General features: G+C 45.3%; 1 protein-coding gene across 11 annotated transcripts in view; it reads left to right on the top strand.

The window, feature by feature from the left end:
* Positions 1-12571, top strand: part of LOC119170752 (mediator of RNA polymerase II transcription subunit 25) — a 103801-nt gene that overhangs the window by 23032 nt on the left and 68198 nt on the right. For all 11 annotated transcript variants that reach the window (XM_075886775.1, XM_075886778.1, XM_075886781.1 and 8 more), the window contains exons 8-9: positions 5708-5899; positions 10162-10280. In XM_075886775.1, the coding sequence (XP_075742890.1) occupies positions 5708-5899; positions 10162-10280 (311 nt within the window). The remainder of the gene's footprint in view (positions 1-5707; positions 5900-10161; positions 10281-12571) is intronic.

Raw genomic sequence — 12571 nt, forward strand, 5'->3', positions numbered from 1 at the left:
TTCTTGTTTGTAGTGCAAGTGTGCTCATTGCAGTGTCGCTGAAGAAAACGGGTATTCCACTTCTGCACCAACTGTGCCAAAGTGCACCAAACGAGATTTGCTGCGCCAAGCTGATAAAATCGACCTGAATTTTGTGCCAAACTGCGCCAAACTGTCCATATCAAGTGTCCGCAATGTGTGGCCCGCAGGCCGCATGCGGCTCGCTTAAATGAATGTTGCAAAAAAAATGCACATTGAAATTCGTGATATTACGTGCAGAGATTTCAGTGCGAAATTAAGAAATAAATATTTTATCGATGTTTTCTTCCCAATTAATAAATCTGAGATGGTGAAAAGAACAATGTGAAAGTTCTCGAAGCCTTTTTGATGATTGATTGATATGTGGGGTTTAACGTCCCAAAACCACTATATGATTATGAGAGACGCCGTAGTGGAGGGCTCCGTAAATTTAGACCACCTGGGGTTCTTTAACGTGCACCCAAATCTGAGCACACGGGCCTACAACATTTCCGCCTCCATCAGAAATGCAGCCGCCGCATCCGGGATATCGAAGCCTTTTTCAGTCTTAAAGGATACTTTGTTCTAGGTCAGCGTCCATTTAATATTAAAGTGTTCGAGGTACTTTTTTCTCTGAAGGGCTCCTTGTAGTAAGATTACCTGCTCCAAAACTAAAATTTTACTGCTGGAAAATGCTTCTAATAGCATGATTACTTGTTCCAAAATGCTCAAAAACTACAATTTTACTGCTTCAAGGAGCTCCTAATAGCAAAATAACATGTTCCACAATGCTCCAAAACTCAAATTTTAGTGCTTCAAGATGCTCTTAATTAATTGCAAGATCATTTGCTCCAAAATGCTCTAAAACTAAACTTTATGGCTCCAAAGTGCTCCAAAACTTAAATTTCACTGCTCCGAAAATTGCTCCTAATCGACACTCTCCAGTGGGATCACTGAGAAAACGTTAACTACAAGTTTTAGAGTTGCAAAAAAATTATTTTGAAAATGCAGCCCCCTGCAGCATGCATTTGGCTGTGCATACTGTAATTACCAACTATATTTGTAATATTATGAATTCTCCAGCGCCTCCACGAGGCTCAATGAATGTGTCTCTCATTAAGTCTTTGTGGTATCGCCTGGAAATTTTCATGCAAGCACTGTGAAGTCATTCTTGGTGTATGTGCCAATTTTCATCATTATTCAACCAGAAACAAGGAAGTTCGTTCCCAAAGGCTCGTGCATCGCAAGATAAAAAAAAAGTGAGGAAAGCAGAGTGCCACACCTTAACGCTACGATGCACCTAGTTGTGCCACGTGCGACCGGCAGCTTTGCAGAGCCTTAGGTCTAATGAGTCGCTCGACAACCGGCATCCACCAAGCCTAAGCGCAGAAGAGGCAGCGGCAAAGAGACATCCACTCTGTAATGTGGTCCTACTCGCCGCTCACCGCACTCAGCAGCTTACCGAGCGATCGGCGCCCACCATCCTGGGCGGTGTCACGACGCCCCGGCGTCGAGCCGCAAGACAAGACAGCAACGACGCTCGATTCCCTGAGCCAAAGAGATAGACAAAGCTATTTACAGAAACTCCGACCACCTACGAGGCTTCTGTACTCACTCGCTTCGGGCTTGGCCTACAATCCACGAACTGTAAGCTTTGCTTACCGTAACACGGCTCGTGTACCACCAACTCAAACAATGTTCTTTAAAAAAAAACTGTAAAAACCACTTAGGAGCCGAAAAGTAAAGAACTCAAAGTACCGACAAGTTCAAACAAGCCACCGTAACCGATCTCCTCGCTCTCAACCAAGCGCATCACCGACTCTAGCAATGGAAGTCACCCTAGGCCTACTCTACCTCGGCTCAAAACAAAAGGTGGTTCCGAATCGTGAGAACTGTTGTCCGATGCTCCGAGAGCCCCACGTTGGGCCCCACGCCAGTGTGGGGTCTCAAAATGAGAGCCGCTCTCAGAACACATAAACACAGTAGACGCAGTCGGACCCAGCCAAACAGCAACACATTTATACAATTACGTTCACGGCAATATCATCTGCTGAATTAAAATACATCACAAGTGACCAACACGCTAAAGCAGCCTTACACAATATTCCACAACACTGAACAATATAAGTAACACAAACAAGGCAGCGCGAAGGCAGCGTCACCAACACTCGACTCACCACGAGGGCCCACGGCAGACAACATGCAGTGCCTTTTGCCACGGATTCACTGCAAGAGACAACCGTTCGCGCCAAAAGAACACCACTTATGTCTGATGTGCCGTCAGCCAGCCACCACTAGGCGTCACTGCTGGCGCTACCGTACTAACCATAATGATGATAATCAGAGTTATTCAATCATACGAGTTGCGGAACTCCCCATAGGCTCCATGTATCAAAATTCGAACACGGCATTGGCCGAAATGGGGGAAGTGAGTAGATTGTAGCACCTTCTCTTGACAACAAATCTAAATAGAAAACGCAATATTTTGTGTTTTTGCATTTAGCAAGATAGTGAGCGCCGCCGCATTTTGACAAACAGCTTGGAAGCGCCTAGAACTTGTTCTTAGGTCAGTTGGTAAGGGTGCTGAACATGTTACTTTGTTGCAATGTTGGAGACGTGATAAAGGACAGAGGAGCTGCTTGTTCTCTTGATGATCTGTCCTTTTTCTTGTTTTCCGCATTGCGCTAGAAGTAACGTGGCTATAAGCGGCGTGTTCGTGTGGTACACAGCTAGTACAGCGTAAATGGACAGTGCAGCGAAGTTGGTAGTTTATCAGATTCGTGTGGAGAGCCCACGATGTTTACATTTCGGCAAAATAGTGAGCGGCAAGGCATGATGCAAGCGGGGGTGCAGCGTCGATCCAGGTGGATCCACCCTGTAAGTCTGTCAAGGGCAGCAGACGAGCTGCCCGAGCAGCAAACGCGGGTGCCATATGAAAGACTCCACGAACATCGCACCTGTAAAGAGCGCTAGCAGTGCTAGTTGCAAGTAAATAGCAATGTTTGCACTTTCTAGTGATCGGGTTTTTATAATTATATGGTATCCCAGCCAGTGTCTTATTGATTTCGCGATTAGTGGAATTTGACCGCTGCGTGCAAGACCAAGCGGCCAATTCGCAGTATGTACTGATCGGTACTATTGTGCTTTGGTTTGCACTCTATCAAATCTGTGTTTTGTTTGTGCGACCATCTCTCACGTGGTGTTAGTCAGACGCATCGTGAACCGCAGAGTGGCACAGTTAAAAGGAATCGTCAAACTTCCCATGAGCAATCGATCTCAAGCGCACATTTTCAAACGAGAAGTAATAGAAGTAGTCAGGGCGCAGCATTAAAACCATCGTAGCATGAAATTGCAAGCACCACCTTTGACGAAATAAAACTTGACACTTTGACTCGGCTTTGATTATGCTTTTGCAGAGCGAAAACAGCTGACAGCTGCGGCGGGCCCCGTGCAACCCAAGGTTATTTATTGAGGCGGCGACGCCAGTTGCAGGCGGCGTTGAGCAGCCTAAAAAGAAGTGCATGCACAAGTGGCGATGCAGTGTTTTGTATTGTTGCTCCCAGAGGGCGCGAAGATCTGCTCACTCCCGCTAGGTCGGCCAATGGAGTGTCCGGATTTCGGAACGCAGTTTCGCAACTCATATGATTGAATAACTCTGATGATAATGGTGATGAATGCTCGCGAGCACAACGCCACGTATCATTTGATAGTTGTGAACCCTAACTGCAGCCTATGCATAAAACACATGTGCACCTAAGCACAAACGACTTTACAGGGGGTGTTAGCACACCCACAGTTTTCACATCGTTGTGATTCTGCAGGTGCAGGTTTTGTACGTGCTGGAAGTTATTGTAAAAAAGAGCAAATGTGATAAGAATGACCTTGTTTTACAAGTTCATGAAAGATAACTTATTTTTGCAAAAAAAAAAAATGCAAGTACGCGCAAGGAATTGAAGTAGTACCGTATTTACTTGCCTAATGAATGCACTCGCATAATAAACAGATCCCCAACTTCAGTCGCCATAACCTGCATTTTATTTTCTTTCTGCGTAATAAACGCACCCATTCATCCACTGCAGTCCCGCCAACCGACCCATGGAAGCTCCTTGCCCGTTCGTTTTTTTTATTATTATGCTGACCCCCCTCGGCCGCTCTCCCCCCTTCTTCAATGCCCGCTGCCGCGTGCGGCATTTTTTTGCTTTTTATTTGTGTGCGGCACATCCTGTCTTTTTTAATTATCTATGCACCAAAGTGGGGTTCACAAACGGTGAGAGTCTAGAGACATAGCAGCTAACAAGCAAAGCGCGAGCGAAGGTCACGAAACTGCCCGCGCCGACCGACGGTCGCTTCCTGCAAATACGAAACCTTCAGGCCCTAACTCATGCATGCAATTTTCGAGTGACGACGACAATTTGTTGTCGCCACAGCTGTCGCGAAGGGCCATTCGTCGCCGTCGCATTGCGAATTTCTGGAAAACTAAAAAAAATTGCTTGTCGCCCAGAAAAGATTGTGACTATTTCTGCAAAATGGTAGCACCTCTGATTCTCGCTTCGGTTGCAATTTGTGCTTCGTGCTTGTTATCCACGCGTACTGCAAGGAATGCAAGATATAGGTTACCTTTTCTACAGCAACTTCTCATGTCAATAGAGAGGCGGCGGCCATATTTTGTCGGTAATCTTGTTACCAACGGTTTGTTTTGATGCTTTGGTGGTGGCTTCCTGTAAAGTGGGTTACTTGCTATAATGCCAACGGCATTGTCGCAGTCGTCGTGCGAGGTTGCTGCGAAGTTGGCAAAGTGCGTCGTAGCGCACGCTTCTAGGTGCCCCTCGAGATCACAGCAGATACCACTGTTGTGGCTAAATGATTGCGAGAAAATATAGCCGCGAAGCGCTTTTATAGCACGTGGATAGTTTATAGAAGGTAGCGCCATCAACCACGGAATGAATATAAGTGAAGTGCAACAATGAAGTTATTTCCAAACAGTGTACGCTTAGGCCAATGGTGAAAGGCTAAGCGACCTAAGTTTTTTTGCATTACCACATTTTTTGCTTCTCCTGAAAAAGTTTTCATATAATTTGCCCCGCATAATAAACGCACCCTGAACTTTGCTCTGATTGTGCGAGAAAAAAGTGCGTTCATTACACGAGTAAATACAGTAGTTGAGCAATATGATTGTGATGTGCAAGATGTAATACCATATTTTCTCACATATAACGCCCATCAAAATCAAAAACAAATATGCGTAAAAACTCTGGGTGTATGGTGTATTTTATATGCAGGCGTTATGTGCATGTCTTTTTTTTATATATATAAGTTGAAGACAGGGTCGCGCATTATATGCAGGAGCTGGTTATATTCGAGAAAACACATTATGCCCGAAGGCTGCCGGTTTTGACCAAAGCTGCCGAAACTGTTTCATAACTATGCAGAATCAGCAAAAACATGGTCGGTGAAAAAGTCACCACTCTCTTAATTAATGGAATACATAAATTAAGACATTGTGCACTATTCAACTTCATTGGCGGGTGCAGTGTAGATTACATTATTGTTTCTCATCTGCTCCTCTTAGCTTCTTGGTCTGCCATCCTTGTATATTTACTGCAAGAACAAATGCGAATTCCAGGCTCACCTACTTTTTCTCCCTGATGAAGTGTGGATTTCAGCAATCTATTGCATTTTCAAAGTGTCTTCTCATCTGTCTTGTGCACAGAACGACCGGTGAGTCCCCCCATCGCGGTGTCCGAAGTGAAGGTGGAGCCGACGCCATCCCCATCGGCCGTGGCACCTCACAATCCCCGCAGCCCTGCGACGACGCCAGCCGGTGTTGGGCAGAAGCGGCCTGCCGGTGGTTCGCCACCGAACCCTCGCGAGGCCAAGATGTTCAAGCAGCCCACCTCGCAAGGTTAGTGCGTATTTTGTGTGTTGGCTGTCTTGTGCCAAACTGTAGCATCAACCTGTGCATTTAGTCGAAGTCTTTAAGAGGCCGCATGTCCACCTTGATTGTGCACTCTGCCAGTTACCCACCATTTAATCAAACTGGTACAGGCATCCCCCCCCCCCCCCCTCCAGCCTATCACATTAGCATCAGAATATTGTAGGATGTAGGATCCTCTAAAGGGAGGAAAAAACAAGCTTCAGCTCAGTTATTGTTTTCTGTCAGTAACACAGTGTGGCCAATTAGTTTAATTATTGTAAATTTAATTTCTTCAAGGGTTTAGACTGCGCTTATGCGAACAGTCAATTTTAGCTTTGGAGCAGGGAGCGACTTGGTCGAATAACTTCAAATTAAATTTGAATTATATGTCACTTGCTATTAAGAAAAAAGAGCCTATTTGTCATGGCCCAGCTAAGCTGCACAATTTTTTATAATTGAAACAAGCCATGTGCAGATGTCATTGCTATTGGTTCGAAGGGTAGTAGCAGAATTTGGCTTCCCGTAGAATGCGAGGGATAACCTGTAAAATATGTTATATTTTAAAATATACTGTACCTCGATCATATAGAGCCCATGTAACAAGTTCTTAAATTTAAAAAATGATCCATCAGTGTGAGGGTATTATGTTCATTTAACCTGAGAAAGGAACTTCGTGGCAACGTGCTTTTTTTTTTAGGGGCGAAGCTCCTTAGGGCGTGGGCTGTGCGTTCCCTGTAGCCTGTATGTAGCCACCTCTAGTTTAGTTCTTGCAGTGTTCACTAGATGGCGGTACCGTCCCCTGTATGTAGCCACCTCTAGTTTAGTTCTTGCAGTGTTCACTAGATGGCGGTACCGTCTCCTGTATGTAGCCACCTCTCGTTTAGTTCTTGTAGTGTTTACTAGATGGTGGTACTTGTAGCTGATGATGAAAAGATGCAAGATGTTATAAACTAGAAAGCGGTACTTGTAGTTGATGAAAGACGCGAGATCTTATAAAATAGGAATGATGTCACATATGGCGCGTGTCATTGGTTGAAGGCAATCGTTCGATTTAGTGCGGCGACGTACGCTAGGGGGAGCGTTGTAATAAAATCCGTTCGCTGTTGGCGCGCGCTCGGAGTCGCCGGATGGATAAGGCTGCACAGCGGAGAGAGCGCAAGGCGGCAGGAGCGCGCGCTCGCAGACAGAATCCCGATGTGCGAGCGCGCGAGGCAAGGGACATCGCAAGCCATCCATCGTCTAAGAACAAATAAAAGTTGATTTGTGTATATACACACACAGCGTTTCTCACGTCTTTACATGATGATCGACTGGGCGAATTACACGGAAGATTCACAGTTTACCGATGAATCCCTCCGGAGCTTCGCCCATTCATCATCATTCACCCCGTGAATATGCCGTAATTTTTTTAAGGGGTATTCACGGTATAGCACCTCGTCAGTGCAATGAAACCACCTTTTTTACAGAAGGTTTCATGTGGACTAGTATAAGTTTATTCGTTCATCTGGAATACCTTGAAATTTTCATTAACTTGCATTTAAATATAAGTGAGTTTGAATACTGTAATATTCGTCAAAATATTTGAAGTGGGCATGTATTCACACAAGCCTAATCCAGACCCACCTGTTAGGCCACCAGATCTTTGCTGGCAAGACACACTCACGACATCACAAAAGTCGATTGTAAAATAAAGTATTTGAAAATACAGGTGCTCTACTACCAAGCATACGTAAGACAAGATTACTTGTGTGTATTTTATTAATAGTGTGAAATATTGCTAGTTTATATATCCAATGGTAAACGGTGAAGAGGAAAAGTGGAAAAATAACGTCAAGCAGAGGTTGCATCATGAAGCTACAAGATATATGCAATTCGCAGAAGGAGAAGCTTTCTAGTCAATTAAAAAAAAATTTGTTCCTGCTCAACGTTTGAACCAAGGACCAACTTTCTTTGAAGATAATCACTCTACCACTTCAGCTAACCAAGAGGTTAGCCTTTGGCAGTGCAATGACAAATCAATTGGCAAATCGAAGTACCATACAGACTTCTTATAACGTAAGGCACAGGAATCGCGAATATCCTCACTGTAAGCAGTACAGCACTATAACCAAAATAACCTTTTTCAAGGGCTGCAACTGCGCAGAATGTGTTGAGCAAAGCCTCGCGAGTGCGAGAATCGAAGCATGCGATGCATAGTGCTTACAACCTTTTCAATTTCCTAATGTTAAAAGGAAATTTAACGAATAAAGACACGCGTTGCCAATTAAATGAACAAAGAAAAGGGTGGTCTAACAAGAGAAACCACCATCACGGAAGTTCACCGACTGCTTCTCGAACCACCTCGACTGTGCAAATTACACAGTGTCCAATCACGTCCGGAATTTCACACTCTGAAAGATGCCAATCGTTCGATATCACGGGCACACAGCGATTTAAAGACGTCGCTTTCGAATTGTGAACCACCATACGAGTGCTACACGTGCTACGCTCGTTTTCATTAATGATATGTGCCCCTTCTTGTCAAGTGCAGCCATTGCAAAGAGTTTCATTGATCCCGCACCAAACCGCAACTTAGATTGCACGCAACCCCTACCGAAACACAACCAATGCCAATTAGGCCTAGTGTGCCATTCGGTATGTTGTCGCGGGAAGTTTGTTCAAGACATGAAGATCTGGTGTCAAAAAGAATGCATTCAAGCACTAAACCAAGAACAGCGTGAGCGATGCGAAGTTTTTGCTCGTGGCCAAACCATGAGTTCAACAACGAAAACCTGCCAAGCTGACGTAAGACGGCGCACTGGAAGCACTCACGTCAAGAATTCATAAAAGGTTTTAAATTTATGGATTAGCAAATGCGACATCTGTAGCAAGCATGATAACGACTACGCTTTTCTCGACAGGGAACTGTTAAGCGCAGTTGATAAAGACGGGATCACACGTGCCATGTTGAGCCACGCGCAGGCAGGCCCACACTAGCGGCGCTAATTCGCGTCAACGTGAAGGCTCATCCGTTGCCGAGGCAACTGGCTTCGGCGAGCCCTTGCAGCATGCCGGGGTCTTTTTTTTCTTTTCCTTTTCTTCCCCTTGCCCTTTGTTCAATCACTCCGCGTTCCCTCTTCCGTAATGACCTCGCCACCCGCACACCAACGCGCCGCCTTTCAAAGGCGCACTTGCCACCACGATTGTCAAAAAAATTTTCCGATAACCGCTTTATAACCGGTTTCTCATCTTGGGGGACTGCACAATAAGTGGTATGCATATACATGGGGTTCTACAGGAAGGCGAATGGGAGTCAAAACAGACTCTATTGTAATGGGTTCTGCACTATAAGCCTTTACATATAAGTGGTCTACACTGCACATAGACACCAAGTGATGCAAATCAGCACAGGAACATGATTCACCGCATTTAATGTGCATGAGGAGAGCATTTGGCGGGCCTCATCGGTGCTTGATTGACTATTATTCACTGCTAAAAATGACAGAGCACAAAATAGGGTTAGACATGGTCCAACTATCTGTTGTATTGAGTTTTTTGCAATTCACAATGTCTTCACAGGCTGTCAAAGATTTTCTGTCGGCAGATATTTCCCATGATTACTCTATGGGGATACTCTGATCGGAGTACTCGTAGAGTTTTCTTACGTTAACTAGAGGGGACACTAGTGCTGTGATTGCTCAGCCACCATGGAAAAGATGGGTAGTTCACAGATTTGCTTTATCTTCGTGCTTGCAGGCTTTGAATACACTTGAAGCTGTGTTTATTGCAGTATTTTGGTTTGGTTTCAAATAAAAGAACAGACCATTGTAAGATTTGTGAGCCGATTTTAATTGGTGAGCCTGACAAGGTCAAGGTGGGGGAAGTGTAACTACTGAACCCTTGCTGAACTTTGTCTTGCGACAAAGCGGATTTCGGCCCATGGAGCCAAATTGAGCTGAAAGGACGAATATTAGACAAATCCTTATATGCTTGTCATTCTTGTGCTGGCTGAAGTGCCATACTTTCCAGCTGCCATGGCCACTAGTGCCAGATTTTACTCTAGTGTACTTGTATGAAACTTCGAAAGAGTTGACCGTTGGTTTTACGATGGTTTTTCTACTCTCACGATGTTTCTTATGCGAAACTCTGGGAGTACCTACCAACTAGCTCAGCTCTCGTTTATTTTAAAATTTCTATGATTAGTTGGGTGGCCAAAAGCTGCCGCTGGTTCTCATCGCTTGCCATGTTCTCTCGTTGCCTGGCACCAACAGCGTCGCCCATAAGCACAATGGGCGGCTCCCCCCAGCAGCCACAGCTGCCGTTCCAGAACCAGGGTGCTCGGCCGGGCATTCCGACTCCGCCTGCCCCTCACCTGGCGGCCATCAACCAGGTACGACCTTGAACATTGTCATCCCCTTTTCCGCTCTTCTATTTTCAACAAAAGTCATAATTCATGATTGTGCGTGTTGCTATGTATGTAGTTTGCAGTGCAACGTATGTAGTTGTTGCCTCTCAGACTCTCGAGCACCAAATATTGTGCTCGTCTTGGCACAGTGGGAAGTCCAGCATGAATTAATATGATTAAAAGCAGCACTGAACAGAAAAATTATCTCACTAGTATTTAGTAAACTACTCTTGCGCAGTATGAGAAGCTCCACTCTTACCTTGAGAAGATACTTGGTAAGCCTGAAAAAGCTTGAAAAGAAAGCAGACATAACCAAAGTGCAACATCTGATCACCTCCACAGTTAAGGAAGTAAACCTGCTGAAAGAATCTTGTCACTTTTCTAAAATAGATATTTCTGTGTCAAAAAATGACTATGTATATAGGACATATTGTTCACCGGTTCATCAGAGTTCTCACGAGGAGAATGCTGCAGTATATGGTGTTTTGAGTGTAAAAAATAACCTCGTGCCTTTTACAACTCTGCGGGTGATCTGCTGCGTTTCGCATTGTCCCACGGCTGATTCATCGGCCATCCAGTTGGAGATGTCAGTCAAAAGCGCACGGTCGCTTTGTGCAAGATTCTGTGCCTCTAAGGTAGAATTGCCACTGTTTTCTCAAATGTTACAGATGTTAGCAGCACCTGCGGGGGGTCTGCACAATTCCTTACAAATAAAAATAATTATATTGCATTTAGAGAGAGCCAAATGCGCATCAGCCTTCTACATGCCCCAGAATGCTTCCTACATGCTCCAAAATATATATATATTGTCATGTGCTAGGAGCTCAAAGAAACGTACAAGGATACACGACTGTCAAATACTCAGACCCAAAGAAAGACGTCTCCTCTGGCATGGGTTGCTCGTCTTCGCCTTCGTTCACCGGCACAGAACTGGCTCACTGTTTACTGGCACAGAACACCAGGTGGCATTACTCCTCTTCCCAAGAGAGCATTGACCCGATGCTCAAACAAAAGTGTGCACAGCAATGGGTCGAAGTAGGCAACATAAACAAACATTAAACAAAGTAGCACACGAGAGAAAATGCGTCCTGGGTCCGCCAATCGGAAATAAACGACATTCACTGTTCTTATGAAGAGTTCACTGGCACACGAAGAAAATTCGCATCACCGCGTAAAATATGGTTTTTGGCGGACTACGTGTACAGTCTCTGGGCGTGGTAACGTGTGCTGGGATGATGGTGAGCCTTCGTCTGGAACCACTTCGTATATCACGTCGCTCACACGTCTGAGTACTTTGTAAGGTCCAAAGTACTTCCTCAAGAGTTTCTCACTGAGACCTTGCCGCCCAATGGGTGTCCAAACCCAAACTTGGTCACCAGGTTCATAATTAACTTCTCGATGGTGGGTGTTTTACCGCCGTGCATCTGCGCACTGTTGAGTTCTGATGTGCATACGGGCCAGTTGACGTGCTTCCTCAGCGCGCTTAATGTACTCATTGATGTCGGGGGCTAATTGGTCGAGCTTGTTGATGTCCTCATACGGAATCATGGGGTCTAGCATAGTTCTGACATCTCGACCATAAACGAGCCGGACTGGCGTGAAGCGTGTTGTTTCCTGCGTTGCAGTGTTATACGCAAATGTTACGTACGGCAGGATGTCGTCCCACGTTTTGTGCTGCACATACACGTACATAGAGATCATGTCGACTAGCATTTTGTTTAGTCTTTCTGTTAAACCATTACTCTGAGGGTGATACGCAGTGGTTTTTCGATGGGTTGTGTAACTCAACCTGAAGATGTCATCCAAGAGCTTCGCTGTGAATGATGTCTCTCGATCAGTGATGACATATGACGAGGCGCCACGCCGTAGCACGATTTGATGAATAAAAAAACTGGCAACTTCAGATGCGGTCCCTCGTGGCAATGTCTTCATCTCAGCGTAACGCGTCAAGTAATTGGTTGCGACAATAATCCCTTTGTTGCCGAAAGAAGACAAGGGAAACGAGCCTAGGAGGTCCATTCCCACTTGATGAAACGTTGTACGTGGTGGATCAATCGGTTATAGATGGCGTGCAGGCTTTAAGGGTGGTGTCTTGTGACGCTAACATTCACGGCATGCCTTCACGTAGCGTTTGACACAGGCAGACATTTTAGGCCCGTAGTAGAGTTGTCGCACCCGATCCACAGTTCTCGAGTAGCCCAGATGGCCGGATGTGGGCTCGCCGTGGCAAGCTAAAAAGACATCATCGTGGAGGGCTTCAGGCACGACGAGAAGAT

The sequence above is a fragment of the Rhipicephalus microplus genome, chromosome 2, assembly GCF_043290135.1.
Source record: "Rhipicephalus microplus isolate Deutch F79 chromosome 2, USDA_Rmic, whole genome shotgun sequence".
Taxonomy (NCBI): domain Eukaryota; kingdom Metazoa; phylum Arthropoda; class Arachnida; order Ixodida; family Ixodidae; genus Rhipicephalus; species Rhipicephalus microplus.